The 22,752-nt window shown below is 48.8% G+C and overlaps 1 protein-coding gene across 2 annotated transcripts in view; it reads right to left on the bottom strand.

Moving 5' to 3' along the window:
- Positions 1–4,135: 4,135 nt before the first annotated feature.
- The window catches only part of NBAS (NBAS subunit of NRZ tethering complex), a 212,954-nt gene continuing 194,337 nt past the window's right edge, over positions 4,136–22,752 (bottom strand). For both annotated transcript variants that reach the window (XM_074195083.1, XM_074195079.1), the window contains 3 exons: positions 21,194–21,338; positions 9,286–9,414; positions 4,136–4,914 (listed from right to left, as the gene is read on the bottom strand). In XM_074195083.1, coding sequence (XP_074051184.1) covers positions 4,639–4,914; positions 9,286–9,414; positions 21,194–21,338 — 550 coding nt within the window. In that variant the 3' untranslated portion in view covers positions 4,136–4,638. The remainder of the gene's footprint in view (positions 4,915–9,285; positions 9,415–21,193; positions 21,339–22,752) is intronic.

Raw genomic sequence — 22,752 nt, 5'->3', positions numbered from 1 at the left:
AGATGATCGCGTGTGGTGGTTTAGCTAGGCATCCCTTTCTGGGTTCTGCAGCCACAAGCACATTTGCCAACAAAAGCTTGCCAGTTTGCAGCTTCCACATGCCCAATTCATGTACATTTGGGAGGATAAAGAAATTGTTTCTCTCCTTGAAAAAGAAGCCTCCTCTTTCCTTTCTTTTCTTTTTGTTTAAGCCCCGGCGCCTCCCTGCTTGTCAGTCTTATTGTTTCGAGACCATCTTCAGCTGAATAATGAGCTGGGAGTTATTAAGAAAAGATGCAGAATTGTCCGCTGTTGGCAGGAAATGAGTCCAGCCCCCTCTCCAAAGAGCATGGCTGTTCTTACCTTCTTCTTCCTGAGTTTCCTTTCTATAAAGATAAGACAGCTGTTTTTGTTTTTTTCTTTTTCTTCCCAGGCAAAGGAAAGACAACATATCATAGAGCAATGGCTGCTTCTCTAACCGCAGCCCATTCGCTTTGGGGAGCTCTATTCAGGCCATAATTCCTACTCCAGATTTAGCTCCAGGGGATAATAGGAGACAGAGTCTTTTCTTCTTCCTTTTAAATTGGATACTCATTGCTCTGTTCAGCCGAAGTCCTGATGGCTCACAATCGTTTGAAACAAGAAAGGGAAATGAACATCCCTAACTCTCCCCAACCTTCATCTCACCACTCCTCCGCCAGGGAAGGGTGCCCAGGAGTGGCCCCCTGAGTCAGTGGTCTGGCATGGATCTCATCATCTTGGATCCTGCCAAGCCGCCTCCTGGGTTGGAGAGCAAGGTGCCCCAAAACAGCCACAGAAGGAGCTAGAGTAGAAGGAGGCGTCTTACCTGATGACAAGGGCTGGAGACAGAAAGGCATAACTGGTTCCTGTCTCTGAGGAGCTCCCAGTCCAATGGGCAAAAGCTCTAAGCAATAGTCCCACTTTGTCACGTTAACTATATTCTATTACCATCTGCTGTTTTGTTAACTATTTCCCCAATTGCATTTTAAGTTGTCACCTCCAATGTATAACTAGTTACCCACCAGAGTGGATGGAAGATCAACTCAGTTGGGGAAGGGAAGGAAAAGAGGCCCCACCCCCGGCAGAAGGTGAAATGAGAGATGTCTTCAAGTGGCCAGACAGGGGAACATTCTAGGCCGGGGGTGGGGGGGAGCCAGGCAGGGCAAAGGACCAGAGATGCAAGAGGGAGCCACCTTCAAGATACTCCCAGCAGACCAGTAACATTGAAATGCAGACTGTACAGGGGAGATTGATAAAGCAGGAAGAGACCAGGTGGTAAAAGGAGAAATAAAAGGTCATGGGTATTCATGGCTGCACCCCATCAGGGCATCTGTGGAGGGTCAGTGAAAAAAAAAAACTTAGCTGGAGTGACCTGCCTTTCTGACCTCTAGGACTCCACACTCTGGAGTCCAGCCAGGCCTCCATCTCTGGGCTCCTCCTTGGCCCCTAGGACAGTTGTTTCCTCTAATTATTGCCTACACTGACCCCATCCCTCTAATATAAGAAGCAGCCCAAGAATCTACTCCATGACTGAATAATGATGTGCCCACTTCTATGTTGGGCACTGGGAAGTGTACGATGCCAACTCCAACCTCAAAGAGCTTTCATTTGGGCTGGGGGGAGAAATTCCACCCTTCCTTTAAGAGCTAGCCTAGACTTCAACCAGGAGGAGATTGGTCAATTCACTGTTAGACAGCTGTGTAGCAGCTTTCATGATGGCTTCGTCATGACGGTTCATCATTCGAACCCCAGCATCCTCCCAGTAACACCCTGCAGGTAGAGTTTTCTGGACACCAGCACAGCCAAGGAACAAATTACAAAGAACCCAAGGGGCACTAAAAAGGGCATGGCTTTTGTAGGCCAGCTGGGTCTGTGGTCAGAAACACCACTGATAACACAAATGGTCAAGGAAAGGCTGAGCCAGGAAAGCATCCCAGGAGTAAAGACTGACTGCCAGGAGGAACCTTCAAGTTCATCTATTGCTATCTATTCATTTTACAGGTGAGGAAAAGTGAGGTCTATTAAAGTTCTGGAGTCTGTCCAGATTTCCAGACCTGAACTGTCCCAGTTCTCTGAATCCAGATCTTTCTTTGTGGCCTCTTGGAATCAGAGGTCACAGATAGACAGCCTGTATGGTTAAGATGAGCAGGATTGATCTCATGCACATATTTAAAACAGCCTGAGTATTTAAAAGAACCACTGAACATCCTTGACTGGTCCTGGCCAGACTCTCAAGGCCGTACTTGATTAGCATTGCCTATCTCTTCAGTAATTAGTGATTCCTGAATGTAAACACCATAATTCTTGGGGCTTGGGGAGGGGTGGCACCCTCCTCGGACAACCTGGAAAATTTGGCTTTATCTCACAAAAAATTGGCAAGAAGCTTTCTTTGTTCCCAAGCTATGTAAGACCTAATTACACCCTCGCCTAATTGGAGTTTCACCCATGGAGAGGACACTCTGCCTGGGACCCTTCCCAATTGGGCCTCTGAAGGCTGTACCCTGGGATACTCCAGCCGCTGTTGATACAGATGTTGAAGCTCCCCAATTTGGTGATGTTTTCCCTTAAAATCTATGTTTATGTAGGCTTTGCTCTTCTTTTTACTATATTGGGATTTATTGGTTACTTAAAACTGATTTCTACCTGTTTTATAATCACTTTATTAAATATATACTCTTTGTTGGTGTGAACCTGTCACTTTGTAGGAGCGAATTGAAATCAAAACTCCTTAATCAAACACAGCCCCAAGATAGCCAAAGGGTCTGGATCTCCGACTCTGAAGGATTCATGAGTATATTGTCCATAGACTTCCTCCTGGAGGCATTATGCAGAAAGTTCATGGCTAAATGCAGAAGCAAGGAGGGAGAGAGACACAGGGACTGAAAGCCCCTAGAGAGGCATGCCTGCTGATTGACCAAGAGCATCTGGATGAGGCCTCTCCTGTGTCCAGACTCACTTGCTGATTACCTCAAACAACAATCTACTTCCAGGCCTCAGGGCATCATTCCAATTCCTTGTGGTTGAACAACTTCTGGGAAGGAAAGTCAGCTGAGCACCTTGGATAGGACACTGCCCAAGGGAGAGCCTTGCCTTGGCCATTTGTTGCCCAGATGAGCTAGTCCTCAAACCTCTCTCACCATTTTTCTACCTCTGTAAAAGGTGGCTGCTAATATCTGACCTAAAACATGAGGGAGTGGTGAGAGGTCTGGTCTTCCAAGTCATGGAGAACCAGATTCAAATCTCATCTCAGACATTTGATAGTGTGTGACCATGGCTAAGTCACTCACATTTCTGACCTTTAAGCTTGTTCATCTGTAAAAGAGAGATAATAACAGCAATGGAATAACAGAATGAGAATCTCTCTCAAAATAACTCCCAAATGCATAAAATATCTTGACCTCAATCTTCCAAAGTACAAAGTCCCTCTTCTCTTTCTCTCTGTATTTGTATGTATGTATGTATCTATCTATCAACACACACAATCTCAAAAATATAAAATGCCCTTTAGAAGAATAAAGATCAATTTAAATACCTGGAGGGAAACAATATTCATGGCAGGGGCATGCCAATATAATAAAAGTGACAATATTTCCTAACTTAATTTATACTATACCAATCAAACTATCAAAGAATTAGTTTATGTACAGAAGTAGACAAAACAAAAGCAAACTTATTTGAAGGAATAAAAAAATCTAGACAGTCAAAAGAATTGATGGGAGGAAAAAATGACAATGGAAGAGCTTCTGCAAACCTCATAAAGCCGACAACATCAGGACTATCTGGGGCTGGTTAAAAAAACAGAGAAGTAGATCAATCTGAGAGACTGGACAAGAACCAGACATAAGTGAACTCAATAACTTGGTATATAATGAACCCCAAAACAAATTGCCTAGGAAGACTGCCCAATGTGACAAATATTTCTGGGAAAGCAACAGTCTGACAAATACTAGGCTGAGGGCAACATCTTATACCATAGTCCACAATAAATCCAGATAGAAACACAAATTGAATATTAAACATTATTAGGCCATTAAAAAATAAAAGAATTGTACAATTTTTTTTTATAGCTATGCCCAGGGGATGAATTCTTAAACCAAAGAGTGAGAAAGGCACTTACAAATAAATAGACAGATAATAAACTTGATAATTTTGATTCCAAGAAATTGAAACATTTTTTGCATGAACAAAATTAATATTTAGGATAAGAAAGGCAGAAATAGAATGGAAGAAAATCTTCACATGTAATGGGATAAGGGTCTGATATGCAATATAGGCAGGCAAAGACAAGAAATAAAAAAACCAAATAGGGGTCCTAAAGCATTCACTGCCAGACAATCAGTGATCCAAGGGTGGCCAGGTTTCTGGGGCTGTGGAAAGACAGGATCACCAAAGCATCCAGGGCAAGGCTGTCCATGGCAGGGTCTGGCCTTCCTGCACTGCCCAGCCCTGCTGTCTGGCCCTCTGTTGACCAGAGAAAGAATGGCATCAAGTGCCATCCTAGGTTCACTGGGGACATATGGCTTTATTTGAGGGATGGGGAGAGGAGAGGTGACAGGACAATTAACAGGATTACATGGTTTTTGGCGAATTTATCTTGTAGAGAAGTATTCCATTGGCTGGGGGTGGGCATCAGATTCTTCATATCCAGTACTGGGCAGCACCAAGGGCGACATTGAAGGTACCCAGGGCACTGTAGGTGTCCCGCGAGGCCAGTAGCAGTGAGCCAGCCTCTGCACTGTGGCCTGCCTCCCGCAGCTGATGTGCTATCTCCTCCACAGACCAGGGACCTTCCCTCTGGTGGGCCAAGAGGTGACTGATGAGATGAGGGTAAAAGGGAGTGGCAATACATCTTGTCACCAACTTGGCATCCAGGAGCAGAGAGAGGAGCTCGGGGTCGCAGCTGGAGTCGTCCACCTTCAAGGAGAGAGAGACAGGTCAAGAGGGTGGATTGCGGCAGATTAGAGGCAGCAACCCAGCTGGACTCTTCCCCACATTCCCTCAAATCAAATTCTGGAGTGGCAAACTCAACAAAAGCTCAGATGAAGCCCTTTTCCAAGCTAAGAAAACTCAGCAGGTCCAGCGGGCTGGAGGCTGCTGCAATGGCGGCCACAACAGCAGTTTGGAGAGAGCAGTAGGGGGATGGACACTGATCAGAAAGATCCCAGGGGACCCTCTTCAGGCATGGGAGGCAACTATCTCTGATGGCAACTGTGTCCATCAACAGTTCTGGGGTGCAGGGTCAGGGTGGAGAGACCACTGGGTTGGCACAAGAAGCAGGACCTGGAGTCAATCCTAAGCAAAGAAGAGTGCTGGAGCTTGCAGCTGCAGGGAACCAGGGTCCTTTGTGGATAAAGAACAGAACACAAAGTAGGAGAACAGACCCACACTGAAACTGGCATTACATCCCCTTGGGAGACCCAAGATTCCTACTAGCTCTGAGATAAGTAGGCCCCCAAAACACTGATGCTTAGGACAGTGCAAAGTCAAGAAATAGGCTGGAAAAATAAGGGAACAGGAAAAAAAAAAGCAACTTGACACTAAAAAACTATCATAGGGAGAGGGAAGACCAAGACATTAAACTTATATGAAGACAACAAGGTGAAAATAGGTACAAGCAAAGTCTCAAAGGAAATGCTAAGTAGACCCAATTCCAACAAGCATTCCTTGGAGAGTTCAAGGGTGAGCTCAGAGCAGTAGAGAAAAATTTGAAAATGAAATGAAAGTGATACAATAAATTGTGAAAAAAGCTTGGGAAAAGAGACACAAAAATACTAAACAAATAACACCTTAAAAAAAATTTGCCAAATGGAAAAAGAGGTACAAAAGTTCACTGAAGAAAATGATTTCTTAAAAAAAAAAAATAGAACTGACAAAGAACTGGAAATTGAAAGGATGCCTATCAATTGGGAAATGAGTGATCGAGGTGTGACATATGATTGTGAGGGAGTATTGTCCTTTAAGTAATGATAAGAGGTAGGTTCAGAAAAATGTGACAAAATCTATATGAGGCAAGGGGAAGTGGGAAATTACCAACTGTGGAAGACTTGTGATCTTCATGCCAGGACAGCTCTGCCCCCACTTCTACCTCTTAGCTTCCGGGGAACCCCCCCCCCCACTCCCTTCAGCTCCTGTCATGCATGCTATCTCTCCCATGAAAATGGGAGCACCTCTGCTGCATACTGCATCTCTCACATGCCTCTGGCTTGGCAATAGCAGGAGAGGTGGGTCACTGAGTCTGACCCTTCTCTGATGGGGATGAGCCTGAGGAGTTAGGGGACACCAAGCACAGAGCTCGGTCTGCTGGGAATGTTGATCACATAGGGCTTGGGGAGTGTGTGTGTGTGTGTGTGTGTGTGTGTGTGTGTGTGTGTGTGTGTGTCTATGTGGTGTACTGGGTGTCTGCAAGTAGACTGTATGTATAATGTGTGTGTGCACACATGGGTAAGCTGACCCCAACACCAGACACCCCATCCTGGAGCTCCCCCTGGCCAATCTCACCGGGCAAGGCCACTCTCTGCAGCCCTGGACCAGCCTTTGGAAGCAACACCTTCATTAGCCTCCTCCCCCCCTTCCTCTCCCTCCCAGGGCTTCAAAGACTTCTTCCTGCAAAGAGGATGATTGATGTTTCTTGAGCAGAGGAGACATGGGGGCTGGGCGATGGGCCCAAGTCAAGCCCCTTGGCTCCTGTTTTCTGTCTCTTCACCAAAAGGACATGTCAATAAGCCCATCAAAGTCCTTCAAAGGTCTCTAGACCCTGGCCCAGCCCACCAAGGGCAGGGTCTCACCAGGGAGGCCCAGCTCTTTTGTTCTGTCCCCTTCCCCCAGAAAAGCTGTTTATCTGGTGGGCTGGAGCCCCCACCTCCCCAGATGGAACTGGCCTGGGAAGCTGTATGGCATCTTTCTCTCTCCTGTAAAATGAGGACAAATAAGACACATCCAACTATCAGCTATCTCCCAGGTTGGGAGACCGGAGCTCATTCCACCTCAATCACCAGAGAAGGGGTTTTGTCTTGTGCTCTCAAAACAATGACTGTTGTATCTACGACATGATGACAACTAGAGGTGCCATTACTCCTGCCCCCAAGATGAAGGGACATTGGATAGCTTGGTCAGGGTCACCCAGCTCAGGAAGCACCTGTGACACAGTGTGAACCCAGTGCTCCCAAATCCCAGGCCAGCACTCCCGGGGAATTCAGAATGGCCCCACTATCTAGATTTACAAAGCTCTCTCTCAGCTTATCCTAACCCATCTAGAAGTAGATATGGTATTATCCTGTGGGCCACCAAGGGAATTTCTCGGTCCAGGTAGTAAGAGTCTGAGAAAGGCATCTCCCTGACTCTAGGGCTGCCCTCTCTGCACCCATCCTCCTCCTCTAAGGACTGGAAGCTCATCTGGAAAGGATGTCTCCTTCAGAGGAGGAAACTAAGTCCCAGAGGCCACATAGCAATAAGCAGGGAGTGAGGATGAGAAGTTAGAGGAAGGTCTCTTCCTCCTGGGAGGAGGGGCAAGAACCTCAGGCACACAGGTGCTGGGATGCACTTGGCACCAGACCTGACCAAGCCAACAACTAACAAAACAGGAGCGGCAGCCCCTCAAGAACAATAGCACCCCTACCCCCATTAAATGGAGAGCTCCTTGAGGTTGGGCTGGGTCTTGCTATGTTCTTTGTGACCCCATCCTTAGCCCTGGGCCCTCAGGAGAGGCTTGATGACTAAATGAACTCACAAGTGTTAGAAATGCCATCTGAATACTTCTGTATGGTTACAAAAGCTCTCTGGAGGCAAAGCGGCCGCTTCTCATCCCTGGGGTCAGGTGCTTTTTGTCCTGAGTGGGTCTGGGTCGCTTACTTCCCTTCCTCTCCATGGCTTCTTGAGTCCCTTCCAACAGGATTTGTGCACCCCAGCTCTCAGGGTCAACCTCAAGTTTCTTTGGGTTAACAAGACCTTCCCCACTGGGGGCTGCCCCAGGCCAGAATTCTCCTGGAGGATATAGGGGATTTGCTGAGATAGCCCCCATGGGGGAGCCTACCTCCCTCTCTCATCACCAGTCACCTTTCCCCAACATCCCAAGCCTGGCCATATCATACCCTCTGCTCAAAATTCATCAGGTTCCTTACTGTCCATAAGGCCAATCAAACTCCTATGCCTGGGTGGCATTCATGGTTTCCAGGATGTGGTGCAACCCTTGTTCTGGTCTTGTCTTGGGTCACCCCTTCCCCCAATGTGGTGTGCTCCCCCCTTGTCCAGGAAGCTGCCTTGCGCTACCAGCCCCTCCCAGAGCCAGGTCCTATGACCTCCTAACCTTCCTTACTGTGATGTGTTTGGGGCTCACTCCCTACTCTTCCACAAGCTCCTGAGGGTAGGAAGCATCTCTTCTATCTTGGTGAGAAACAGGCAGAGGGAACAAGGTTAGGAATTTCAGAGACACAGGCCTGAGAAATGGAATGAGATACAAGTTCCTTCCATGGAGTCCCATAGGATCTTGCCCCTAGATGGCTGGGATGGGCCAGAGCCCTGACTCTGTTCTGCCATCTTGCTGTCCAGAGGGCAGAACAAGGGGGAGCACTGCCCAGCCTCCTCTTCCCCTGGCAGTGACAGACCCAAGGCGCATCTGATGGGTGAGCAGAGGAGCAACGAGCAGCCCCTTCCTTGTTCTCCCTCTCTCCAGTAGGGCTTGGAAAGCCTGTAAGATCTGGCACCAAAGTTGGCCAACCAGGCCCAAGGGGAGCAGCTCCCGCTATTCTCCTTCGGGGATAACTATGTGCTTTACGTTTTGGGGAATACGGGCCAGGTATTCTTGGGCTTATTAGGTAGGAGCCATTCTCGATGGATTTATAGACTCTGACTGAGCCAGGCATTTCCCACAATGCTTCGTGCGTTTGTTAGTCTCCATTTAACCCTCCCTTGAATAAAACTGTGATTAGTTCATGGGGTCCAGAGCATGCCACCAGCCCCTAGGGGCGGGGAGTGCTGGCCTTTGCCAGGTCTGGAGTTTTGTAGTTATTCTCCTATCTGTCCCCTCAAAACTATTTCCTTACCTTTAATTATTGGGAAAATGAACCATAAAAACCAAGCAGAGCAGACCCAAGGGGGGCAGTGACCCCACCATAGCAGCTGCTGCCTCCCAAGCCCGGCCTCTGTCCCTCTCCATCGTCTCCGCACTTCTCCCTAGTCCCAGTGGCAAGCAAGGCACCAGGGCTGGCTTGCTCTGAGGCATGAGAGGATCAGAAATGGAAACACTGGCATGAACTGGAGAGATGCTCCATGAGGTGACATGGTACCTACCTGGGCCACAGCTGCAATCTGTTCCAGGGCCAGGGCTTGGAGAGCCACGTCCTGGCTTTCCACCAGAAGCTTCAGGGCTGGCAGCAGCAGGCAGTGGCCAAGCAGCAGTGAGGCCAGCTCCTTCACACACTGAAATCAGAAGCAGAGTTTACAATGAGATCTGGGAGGGCTGCTGGGCAGGACCCAGCATCTAAGGCCATGACACCCCTCTAACATCTGTGGCAAGAAAAATCATTTCTCTGCTGACCCTTGGCCATAGCCATTAGGCAGGACACTGGGGCTCCAGGCACAAGGCCGAGTCACCTGCCTGGTGCCTCAGTTTCCTTATCTGTAAAGGGGTCACACTGCAGAGATGGCCATGAAGGAAGCCCTCCAGATCCTCCAAGTGGGAAATCCAGGGCTCCGGTATATTCTAGGAAGAAAAGTCACACGCTGGCATTTGTGGATTGAAGTCCTGTCAGCAGAGACCCTGGGGATGGGGAGCTTGGAGAACAGGAGGTGGAACACAGCAGCGCTGCCATCCCCAAAATCAGAAGGCTGGGTGACACTGACTGACAAGGTCCAGTAATGGCTGGGTTCTACAGAACAGTATGGGATGGAGAGAGGAGAAGGCTCTGGAACAATCAGTAAAGGAGAGAATGTGTGCAAAGCACTCTGGGAACCTTGAAGCAATGCTTACGTGGGAGTCAAAGAATTCCACTTAATGTTGGGAGTTTGAGCACAGGCCGGAGGAGCCCTCCCCAACCACCAAAAACAGCTCAGTTCTAGAGCTCGGGCCTTAAGGATCAGAGTCTCCAAGGACTCCAAGGTTCCCCATTCCATGGTGAGGAGACATGCTGGACACCTCTGGGGTCTTCCTTCCCTGAGGACACAGGTGGGACATAAGCGGCAGACCCCTAGGCTCAATGGCTCCAAATTCATCCGTGGGGAGTATCTCCCAGGAGCCTGTCCCAGAGTGAGAAACCCAACACTTGTCTTGCCTCAAGAGGCCTCACCCACATCCATTCCCCACCCTGGAGGCTCATTTCGGGGCCCCATGGAGGCAAACTAGAAATGGGCAACGTTCTTCACCTGCTTAAATGGGAAGTCCCTTAAATCAAGGCTCCTAGTGGACATATCTCTGTCTCCCTGGGCTGCCCCGAGCTAGCAGGGCTTCCACCAGGTAAGACATTCAGTCAACACTAATGAGTGAATGAATGAATGCACGAGTGAATCAAGGAAGGAAGGAGTCTCAATTAACCAGCACAACCCTCTTCCCAGAGCCCCCTCATCTGCACCACATTTACTCTGGTCAGTGGGCAAGGTGTAGCCCACCATCTGGCCCATGATGACCTGTCCCCGGGGCACACTTGGGTAGACCCCTGCCCCACCATTCACTCCCCGAGAGGGCTGACCCCAAGCTCCAGCTGGAGTAGACAAGGTCCTTTTCTGATTGAGTCTCATTGTCTTCATATAAAAAGAGGGAATATAGTGTTCATGCAACAATTGGGGGAAACCCCTAAGGTTGGGTGTCCAGCCAAGAGACTAGCACAAAGTCAACAAGCATTATTAAGCTCCTACAAGATGTTTGGCCTTTCCCAAAGGTGCTGGAGATAAAAAGGGCGAATTCCATTCCTGCCTGCAGGGAGCTCAGGTCAAATGGGGAGACAATCTGAAAACAAGACATGTATTCTGGACAGAGGAAGGGGTAGCAAGGGGACACTAGGCTTCCACAGAAGGTGAGATGAAACTCAGGGGTGAGGAAGGAGAGAGCTCTAGGCAGGGGACAGCCAGGACAGAGACCCAGAGGAGGAGAAAGAGCCAAAGATGAGAAATATGAGCAGAAATGAGCTCTGATACACCTCCACCACCAAATCCTAGAATTGTGATCAGGAAGATCCCTGGGAGCCCTAGCCACAGCCCATGTCAGTGTAGGGAGACAGACAGAAAGACCACCAAGGCTGTGCACTGGGGTCAAGGGAGCCCTGGCCTGGGGCCACCTGGCAGCTCTGTCCTGAGCTCCCATGGTCTAGGTGGAGGGTCCAGGGGCAGTGAGCATGGCAACCCAAGGCTAAACTCTTTCTGAGATAGTCCTAACCAAGAGCTCCAAAGTCAGGACGTCGGCTCCAACAATGAGCAAACAAAAGAGAATCCCAACATCCCATCCTGGAGAGTTATCCTGCTGACCAGTCACAATCAAGCCCCAAATCCAGAAGAGGAGAATAACTCCAAAATATCTGCAAACAAAGCCTCCAAGATTAATGTAGCTTGGGTAAAAGTTCCACTAGAATTCCTAGATGAGAAAAAAAGCAAGACTTTTTTTTTTTAAAAAAAAGCTAAAAAAATTATTTAAAAAATTCAAATAAGAGAACTGGAAGAAAAAAACAGGTGACAAATGATAATTACAGAAAAAAGCACTGGAAAGAAAACTAGCAACTTGGCATAAGTAGGGGAAGATGTTACTCAAGAAAGTAATTCCCTAAAAACCAAAGGATCAGAGAGAAGCTAGTGATTGATTACATCATGGAACATGAAAAAAGTCAAAAGACTAAAACTAATGAATAAAATATAAGGTATTTCATATCAATGATTGACAGAGAACAGACTGAGGAAAGATAAGAATCATTGGGCTGAAAGCCAGGATAAAATAAAGAGCTGAGACCTCATATTTCCAGAAATCAGAAGACTGCCCAAAGAACAAAGTAGAAATAGAATCTACCAGGTAAGTCCTTAAAGAAATCCTCATATGGGCCACTAGATGGCACAGTGGATAGAGCACTGACCCTGGAGTCAGGAGAACTTGGGTTCAAATCCAAACTCAGGCACTCAGTACTTAACTTAGCTGTGTGACCTTGGGCAAGTCATTTAACTCCACTGTCTTGCAAAAAAAGAAAAAACCCTATGAGACTCATAGCTAATGAAAGTTAGAGTCAAATCAAAAGCTTCCAAGAAAACCACTGCAAACATAAAGAATGAATACATAAGGGAGTCACAGAATCACCCCTGATTGACTAGCTAAAGCGGCAGAGACTTGAAATATGGCATTTCAAAGGGCAAAGAACAACTAACTTAGTAAGACTGAGCAAAATTCTATGGGGAAAATGGACATTTAATGAAATGAAGGACTTGAAAATCAAACTGAAGTGCAAGCAGAGGTGCCAAGAGAAATAGAAAAAGGTAAAACAAATTATTTAAAATCCCCTCAGTACCCTGGCCTCATCCTCAGGGTCACCAACCTTGATAATCTTAAAAGAAGAATGGAAAAGGAGAAGAGGAACACACCAGGTTGGGGTGGGGGGCTGGGGGAAGAGAGGATGAAGATAATTATCTTACATATGAGATCATGGGACACTTGGACCTCAATCCCATCTGAATTGGTTAAAGGAGGGGAATCTGTACCCACTGGGTACAGAAAAATATTTCACTAAGAAGAGAAATGAGGGAATGGGAGAAAAGAAAAGAGAAAAAAAGGGACTGAATAAGGGTTAGTCCTAAGAAAAATGAACTCCAAGATGGCACAGAAATGCAGTAGCTCTTTATACAGTGGCAATGATTTGGAAATTGAGGGGTGGCAACTAGCTGAACAAGCTATGGTCTAGAGATGTAATGGAATACCATTGGGCTTTAAGGAATGATGAAGTGGACAGTTTCAGAGAAATCTGGGAAGAATTAGCTGAACGGATGCAGGGTCAAGCAATGTTGTCAATAGAAACCACTGTGCAAAATTCAGGAAAGCTGATCAGCCTCAGATCCAAAGGAACCAAAAGGGAACTTGCTGCCCATTTGCCGACAGAAAAATGAAGAACACAAGAGTTCTGACTGAGACTGTTGGGATGTGACCAATGTGGGATTTTACTGAAGCATCTGTTTTTTAACTGGGGTTGTTACCTTTCGTTCTCAAGTAGCTATCAAGGAAAAGTAAATGGGAGTAAAACATAATTTTAAAAAATTCACCACTTACTTATGTTTGTCCTTTGTTTTTGGAGATGACCACAGCATCAGGGAAGTGATGCCAAGACAAGCTCATGAACTAAATTTGAGTGTGTATGTGTGTGGGGGGTGAGGGGGGAGTAGTGCTAAGTCCCCAGCCTCACTTTCTCCTCTGGAGTCATCTGGGTCCAGTGGCCAGATATGGGACAACTAGAGATCTAGATGTGAGGCAGTCAGGGTAAAGTGACTTGCCCAAGATCACATAGCTACCTAGTATCTGAATACAGCTCTGAACCCAGGCCCTCCCGACTTCAGGGCCAACACTATTCACTGCACCACTGTGCAGCCTTCATTGGTCACTGGTAAGTTGGTAATGCAGCAGATGAAAAAAGTGTGTTTTATGGACCGACATGTTGTAAGGACCTTCCCAGCTCTGACTGTGGATGTTGGAAAGGTCCAGCCCATCTCTGAACAGTCAAAGAGTCATAGCTCAGATCCATACGTTGGCCATGCTTCCTTCAGCCAGGTGGGATTCTGGAGCTTTTGTCAGCCCCCAGACCACCTGGACTGTTTCTGTGTGGCTGTGACTGGCTGATGCTGAAGGCTGCTGATGCTGCAAGCAGAGTCCGCATTGCATCTCAGCAGCCTATGTGGAGACCCCCCGCACCCCTGAGCACAGCGGTTCACAGAATGTGGCTCAGGCGACCGAGGCCTGAGGTCACACTCCCTTTCTACCGCCTGGAAAAGCAGCAGCCCCCCCACCCCATCCCTTTGGATTCTCCAGCAGATCTGCTCCTTCACTGCTGACCAGGTGAAACAATGCAAATAGAACCATTTATTATTCCACTGGCGCCCTCGTTTCTGGGGAGGTTTTGCACATTGCCATGGATACGAGCTGAGGAAGGCAGAATCCATCTCCAGACTGAGGCCGCATGACCTGTGTGGAGAGTGCTCTGAGAGAGCAGGGGACGCTTCCAGTGGAAGAAGCCGGCCCAGCCAGAGGTGAATGCCTGTCACTCTGAGGGAGGGTGCAGGGGGAGAGGCAGAAAGGAGAAGAAAGGGATGTGAGCCTTCTTTCAGAAAGAATCCAGAACGGGCCACATTTCAGAAATGAAGACATCAAAGTACAGAAAAGACATCAAAGAGTGATGACCCAGATCATTCGTGACTGAGGGGCATCCAAGGAGAGCAGCCCATGGCATTGAGATTCCCTAACCTGCCAGTGCCGTGACCTTGGCACTAATGACTAATGACAGCCGGCCATACTGTGGGTCATCTTCCCATTACACTCCTCCACTCACATGTGGGAATTACCCACCCTAAAGCATCTGGCAGACAGCTAGGGCTGGGGCCCCCACCTCAAAGACAGGGAGACTGAGGCAAGGGAGAGGGAAGGTCATGCAAAGACTAAACTAGCCTCCCATAATGCAATAAATACAGGGCAGAGCCCTGGATGCCGGACAACACAGAGGATCTGGAGGCAAACCCCAGAGCTGTCCCCAGGATTAAGCCCTTGGACTATAAAGCCAAAATGAAGTCAACAGTTTGAAAAACACTTTGCAGATAGATAAGGAGTTGGGTAGATGGATGGATGGATGCATGACAGATGGATGAATAGGTAAGTATGTGGGTGGGGGGTGAGTAGCTGAATGGTGGAGAGGTGGGTGTAGAGAGATACATCCAGGGATAGAGATATAATACATGGAGAGATATGGGTAGCCAGACAATCTTTCCCAAGACTGTACCACTAGTGTGGATCTTAAGTCAAGAACAGAAGGTTCAAGATGGAGGCTCTAGAGCTCTCACCTGGTCTATCTCCTCCCTACCAGACGCCAAAGACAGAATGTGATTTGTTCAAAGCCACTTGGCATGTCCATGGCAGAATCCCCCATCTAGGGCTCTCTATACCCCTCCAGGTGCCAGGACCTACTACCTCCTGCATCAGGGTCTCCACTCAGTTCTTGAAGGGGCATGATATCTTCCTAGACCAGACTCCCCACCCTGTCGACCTTGCTGACAAAGGCAGCCCATCTGTTTCTGGAGCCTTCTCCATCTGTTTGACAGGAAACAGCCAGCAGCATCCTCTGTGACACCGCCAAGAAAAAGCCCATGAGACTCATATACCTGGACTCTCAATTATCCTCTCTCCTGGGCATGTCCTATGAGAATCCCAGAAACCTAGCAGCTGTCCCACTCCCATTCCCCAGGACCAGAGGAATCCTCCTGCTAGCAGAGCAGCCAAATGGGCCTGTAGCTCCTTGGGAGGGCTCTGATTGTAAGGGAGGTTTGGGGGAGCCCTGGTCTAGATGGCAGCACCCCAGCACCCTCTGCATTGTGTGCCAGCCATCTACGTGCACACACACACACACACACGCACACACACACACACACACACACACACACACACACACACATGCAGATGGCTGAAGTCACAGCCTCGCTCTTGTGGCTCTGAGAAATCCCGTCCTCTTTGAGGGGATCAGAGATATCCCTGCTGGCCTCCTCGAAAATTGGCTGAAGATCCCAAGTCAAGCTCACTAGCCCATCATTTAAAGACTCTGTCCATTGTTAAAAATGGGGACAACATAGGCCCTTGTCCAATTCTGATGGGCTCTACCTTTGCCAGAGGCTCAGCCCCCTCCCCATCTGCCAGGGCTTTGGAGACCCAAGGATGGGGCCCACTGGGGCCAGCTCGGCATTCTCACAATTCTCTGCTGTTCATTCCCAGGGGAAAGGTCAGAGAATACCGAAGCAAGAGAAGAGGTGAGCAGTTCTTCTGACCTCTGGTTGGGGATCAGCTACCCTGGCCTCTGGCCCAGGCCTTCCTCTAGTCCTCCCCAACCCCCACAGTGATGTATCACCCCAAGTTTGACAGGACCAGCTCAGATGCTTGTGTTACCCCTGCACCATCTTCTCTAAGCTCCTTTATTTAACATTAATGATGAACTTGACCAATGTCAACAACCAAGAAGGATGGACACCGCCATAAAGGAGGCAGGGAATCTCCTACAGAGGAGGAACACTGCCAGCTGACTGGCACTTTCAGAGTGGCCTTTTCTCTTTTCTTCCAATGTTTCCTTCACCTCTCTCTCTTCTCTCCCCCCCCCCCGTCTCTCCTCTCTCCCAACCTCTTTGTCTGTCTGTTTCTCTTTCCTTCCACCCCACCCCCCAATATCTGTCTGTCTCTCTCCTCTATCAATCTCTATCTCTGCCTCTGGCTCTCTTCTCTTTCTCTCAATCTGTCTCCATCTCTATCTGTCTGTCTCTCCTCTCTCAATCTGTCACTGTCTCTGTGTCTCTGATTCTCTCTTTCTCTCTATCCATCTGTCTTTGTCTCTCTCAAACTCTGTCTTTCTCAATCTCAATCTCTCTGTCTCTCTGTCTCTCTCTCTATTTCTCAAATCTCTCCCTTCCAAACAAAACAGACCTGTGTTGAAGATGTCTGCATCTATCTGTCCTCATACCCTGCCTGCCCCCTCCCATCAGCCACTGGGGGTGGCCACTATGTGGAGCAGAGTTCTGAAGCCTTTCAAAGCTGCTTGCTCTTTTCCTGTTGTCATGATAGCCCAGTCCTGGTCCACTTCAGACAGGTCCTCCTGGGTTTCCCTCAGCACAACCCCTTCCTCATTTCTGATGCTATCCCAATACTCCATCCCAAGGATGTGCCACCACCTGTTCGCCCAGCTTCCAGGGCCACCTGCAATGCTTCTACTTCTTCCCTATACCCAAACTCACTGCCATTATCCATTTTAACTTCTTCTTTTAACCAATCATCTACTGGGGGACACATCACTGTCTCACAGATCTTGCATATCAGTCATTTAACCAAAATAAATTTTCCCTTCTAGCTTCACTGATTATGTCAAAATTGTCTTTCAGTCATTAATAATCCTTGTTTGGTCAAACTCTCTCCTTATCCATTCTTTTTTTAAAATTTAAGGCAAAGGGGCTAAGTGACTTGCCCAAGGTCACACAGCTAGGCAATGATTAAGTGTCTGAGGCTGCATTTGAACTCAGGTCCTCCTAACTCCAGAGCCAGTGCTCTATGCACTGTGCCACCTAATTGTCCCTCCTTATCCATTCTTATCCAAAAGATAATCACTTTTCCTTCTTCTCTGATTGGTTAATTTGTTAAGGCCCTTTATATTTAGGTCCTGCATTTGTTTGGGGTTTCCTGAGATCTTGAGCGAAGCTGAAGTCTCCATCTCCTAGACCACTCTCCAGTTTTTCCCTGAGCTTTGCTTTATTAAATGTACTCTATCACAGTCTCCCACAAGAGCGGCAGAATGGTCGCCATTTCTGACGGAGCTGACAAAGGCTGGCGGCTCACTTGATCCTCACAATAACCTGCAGGGCTAGGTTTCTAGAACAAGCCTCATTTGCAGAATGAGGACATGGAGGAAAGTGACTTGCCCAGGGCCCCCCAGCTAGTCAGCACTGGAGGCTGGACTTGAGCCTTGGTCTTCCTGACTCCAGGCCCTTCAGTGCCTCTTGGAGGTGTAATCCCATCACTACAATATCATGCCTGGGGGCAGGATGACTGTTCCCCAAACTCATCTGTTGCCTCTTTCTAAAAGAGCTATCAGTCATATGCTCTCTCTGATGCCCCTTCCCCAAGGTCCTCATCCTGCAGCCACTACTCCTTCATTTGGGGTCCTCCTGTGAGTCTTTTTTCCCCAGTCTCTGATGTCAACACCCCTCCTCACCACCTTCTCTTTCCTCTATCTATGGATCAAGGGACTTCATCCCCAGCCTCACCCAGTCCCTGTGCCATGCATCCCTCATCCTAGAAGGCCAAATGGACTTTCGTGCCCAAGGTCACTGCATCTGGACATCAGCGGGGCGGGGGTGGGGCAAGGTTTGACCAAGGAGACCAAGGTCTCTTTCTTTGGCTTCAGCTCCTACCAACTTCTGGGCATCTTAGTGGCTTTCTTATTCCAAGCCTGGGAGATGGATAAAAACAAGGGTCTTTCTCTTCCCTCCTTCTTCTGACTTGTTATAAACATGGAATTCCAGAGGCGGCATCACAAAATAGCCTGCAAGATGAATTTCCCTCTTCCCCACCGAACGGCTCCTTTAACGGGGAGTTGACTCGACTTCCTGAGGTCTCTTCTATCAGACAGATCTAAGTATTGGGACATTTCTCCTTTGATCAAACTGACATAGGCCTCTGTTCAACTATCATCTCCCAACTTTGCTTCATTCTGCTCTGGGGCGCATTAGTAGAGATGACGTGTCCTCCTCCATAGGGATCCTGCCATCTCCCTGCCCTCAAGACTGCATCTTTTCTTCCATATTGGCTCAATGCCACCAAACCCTTCCACTGGTCATGTGGGCAGCACTTCCAATCTCCTCTCCACCTGTTCTAGCCCCTTGCTGAGAATACCTTATGGTCTGCCCATGTCCTTCACAGATGAACCTCCTTTCCATGATTTCATGGGCAAAGTAGTGATCACTGATCTCACCAGGTGAAAAGGGTCAGTAGTGGCCCTGGACAAAACAAATTGCTCAGTGGGGTCCTGGCCAGGGATGCCACTGTTCAGAAGCTCTGACAAACTGTACTTGAAAGTCAGATGCCACCTCTTAGGAGGTCATCTGCTTCTGGCCTACCTAGACCATACCCAATGTGCTTCATCCTGGCCCTTCCAAGCTTTTGTTACTGTGCACCTCCCTACCATCTGAGCTCCAGTAGACAGCTCCCAGGGAAAGTTCCTGATTCAGCTTTTACCAAAGAAGAAAAGAGGCCTTTGGCTTGGTCTAATTAGGATCCATCTTCTGTTTAGTGAGCAACCCCAAAGAAAGCGCTCCCCTTTCTGAACTTACAGGAAATTGGGGAGTTTGCAGACTTTCCACAGGGTGAAGAAACAAAGAGTCTCTCTCCACTCCTATATTGGTGACCAGAGTTTGAACCAAGGCAGGAGAATGAGAAGATTATCTGCTCGGTGTCTAGGGAGTGCTATGGAGGCAGCAGTGAGAAAAATTGAGGGGGGGGGGGGGAATTAAGCCTCTTCCATGACTAAATACGGGCTGCCCTGAGGCTCAAGCAATAGAAGAAACAACAATATGACTCTCTTTGACTAGAAATCAGAGAGAAAAAACCAGCCCTGGCCCTCCCTATCTCTCCATGAACCATCATCATGCCTGCTTCAAATAGAGTGGGGACCCGAGGCTCAGGGGCACAGAGCACACCCTCTAGACATGCACCATCGGGCCTCCACAGGAAGGTGATTCATTCACAACCACTCAGAAGGATGAGGACTAACTGGATGTGGGAAAGTCACATTGCTAGAGAGGTCTCCATCAATGCCTGGGACTACACTGGCAGAAGCAGCCCTTTACCAGGGAAGGCTGCCATCATCCCTATGGTGAGTGCCCTAGGAGAGCCACAGAAGGACCTGAGAAGAGGTTCTAAACAAAGGGTTCTCTTTACAATGCCAGGGTTCTCCAGGTTACCTAAGGGGCCAAGGAGAAGAGACTGCAAAGGGTCATCATCCAGGCCACACCTTGAAGACAAAAACCCATGGACTATGAGTAAGCTAACCCCCCAGAGCAGGAGAATAAGGCCCAGCACAGGAGAACCCCCCCCCCCGCCCAGCTTCCATTGGATCGGCCATCACCCCAGGCTACAACCTGTATCACAGGACGAGTATCTGCATCAGCAAGATCACAGGCACAATGGGAAACTGGAATCTGGCACCCCCTCCACAGATGCCAACCACCAACCCTTCCAACACAAGACAAGATCTTCAAGAACTATCGATGTCATCACATCACATCATGCTGCCACACTGGCAGGGAGCTGACCTGAACGCGGCTCAGCTGGTCCTCGGTAAAGGACACACCAGGCCTCACTTCCGCCTTGCAGGGCCCTGTGAGGGAGGACCTGCAAGGGTCACCCCCCAGACCTTGCCTTTCATTGCCTGATGACTGCTACTTGTTATTTCAAATATTTTAAAAAATGATTCCATCATGCCAGCCCAAGGAAGCTGGATTTAAAAGATGCCCTCTCTTAAAATTCAGTCAATCACTAGATCCCTAGGTCCTTCCTCAGCAGCTCATTTATGGAGCCTGCATTCCTGATAAGCAGATTTCACTTGACTAATAGCAAGGAGGCTTCAAAGAACCACATTTAATGTTTTGCTTTTCTAATCACTTCCCAGATGATGTGATGGTCTCTTCAGAGCTAGGCTCAAAAGCTTTCAGCTCAAGAGGTTTGCCTTCTCATCTTACTTGCCCACACAGGCAGCAGTTCATCTCCCAGGATCTTCCTCCTTTGCTTCCTGAGCTGCCCAAGCTGGAAGAAGTTGCCCAACCCTGCCTTCCACAGGTAGAAAAGAAGGACTAGTCAGTCCTACAGAAAGGTGAGTTCCATGGACACTGTGAGCACTGGACCCAATCAATAGAAAGATAGCCTGGCCGGTCTACCAAAGGCCCTAGACAGGGACAGGGCTCGGGGTGGGGGCTGAGGGGGTACGAAATTCCATCCCAGCAAGGAGAGCTCAATCCCAGCAGCTGCCACCAGGGTGAGCGGTCATTGGACTGACCACTATTTCCTTGAGCCAGATCAAAACCAAAGGTGGGAAGAAAAGTGAACTCTTGATTTGTTCCTTGTTTTCTCCTCATCTATCTGGAGGGAAGAAATGCTGTGTTTATGTAAATTCCACCGGAGTTGGAAAAAAACAGGGTGGAAGGAGAGCTACTAGACCCTCTCCCAGGAGAGCTAGCTGTCCACTGCCCTTACCGCTAAGCCTGGCATGGTGGCTGCCACTGTATTCTGGGACATGAGGGGCTTGGAGGGAAAGGATCCACACACTGACCGCAGGAATGGTGAGACCATGACGATACAGGCCGTAATCTTGAGGAAAACCTATTTCTAGTCTCCTTGGGGGACGCTTTTTTTTGGCTCAACAAGTGAGAAGTGCTGAGCCCTTCCCAGGCAAGGCTGAGCCCAGGGCCCCCAATGAGGGGAGGTCTCCTAGGAAGAGACAAGACCACTTACCTCCAGGGAAAGTTTCTGCGGGGTGGGGTCCAGAGAGCGGCAGAGCGTCAACACATCCTGGCCCAGTATACCCTTGTTCTCATCCGTGCTCTTGGACAGCATCACGGCTGCAAGCTTCATCCAGGGATTGCTGTCCTTGCTGCTTCTACAGAGAGAAAAGAAGAGTGGGAGACGGAGTGAGCAGGGGAGGGGGGCAGGAAAGAGGGGCTCCTCTCTCCCCAACACAGTCACACTGGCTCCGGCCTCTCAAGGACCTGGACATTCTAGGTCTCCACTTTAGTCCAGAGGTCAGAGACACAATGTGAGGAGCCACAGATTGAGGCGGGGGGGGAGGTCAGGTGCCCCTGTCACTGGTGCCTCAAGATCTTAGAGCCCCTAGTAAGACAATCTCTCCAAGCTTGCCCAAAACAGGCTGCAATCCACCAAAAGAGAAGCCAATGCAGGAGGAGGCCCCTCAATGTGACAGACCTCAAGGGGCTTCAGAAGAAATGAGAGGTGAGGAAAGAATGGACAGGAGCCCACCAGGAAGGTAGGTAGATCCCTCCTAGGGATCTTGGCACAGAATGAGAAGGGCAAAGGGGGAAAATCAAGGAGAGGAAACCCAGAAGGGAATTGTTCAGAGGAAAACATCGACTTCAGAAGTATCTGTGTTAAACCAGGAAGACCCTAGGAAGGGACACTCAGAACAGAGAGCCCAACAACCTGGACCATACAAAGAAGAACTGCATTTAAAATAGGGAGCTGGTCTGCTTAACAGTTAGCATTGGCCTTGGCATGAGAAAGGTCTGAATTCAAATGCTTCCCTATAAGAAGTGACCTTATGGAGAAGTCCCTGAACCTGGACCTCAGCTGACTCATCAGTAAAATGAGCAGTGGGCTCTACAGTGGACCATCTTGTGGATCACCCCAGCCCCATCCAGGGGCCCCCACTGCCCTCCTGACAATGCACCAGATCTCCAGGAGAAAGGAAGGAGAGGGGAGGCTCTGGGGACCTCTGTAAGGGGGACAGTGCTTCTGTGGAACATACAGCAATGTCCAATAACACCAAGATTACCCAGAATCCGTCCCTCAGGGGCTCTCCTCTTTGGAGGTTCTTCCCCAGAGACTTGGCACCACCATAGTCCTTGTCTTGCCTTCTCCTGAAATCTTGCAGTCAAACCTGTCTGCACCCCACAGACGGGCAGTGCCTTGAATAACCACACTGGTCCCTAGCTCCCAAGACCAGGGTAGAGGCTTGCTGAGATAGAGAAGACAGTCCTTTCCATGGCCAGTATTCTTCTGCAATATTAATCCATATGGAAGAAGGATTCACCTTAGGAGGCTTTTCCACACCAGGCTTAACCCCCAGGCAGGGGGCCTTGGGGTGGTGGGGCTTGGGGTGGGCTGGCAGGAGGATCACAACTTATCCCTTAGGCTCCTTCATGAGGAAGCGGGGCAAGACAGAGGAAGTCAAAGGCTGGGCATCACATGGACACTGGGAGAATTTCTGCAAGGGTGCAGGAAGGTCTAGGCCAGTGGATGCATGTCTGAGGACTGGCTTCAACACTTAGGATTCCAGA

This window comes from Macrotis lagotis, chromosome 1, assembly GCF_037893015.1.
Source record: "Macrotis lagotis isolate mMagLag1 chromosome 1, bilby.v1.9.chrom.fasta, whole genome shotgun sequence".
Taxonomy (NCBI): domain Eukaryota; kingdom Metazoa; phylum Chordata; class Mammalia; order Peramelemorphia; family Peramelidae; genus Macrotis; species Macrotis lagotis.
The sequence above is the reverse complement of the archived record's forward strand: the minus strand, read 5'-3'. Positions and strand labels throughout refer to the sequence as shown.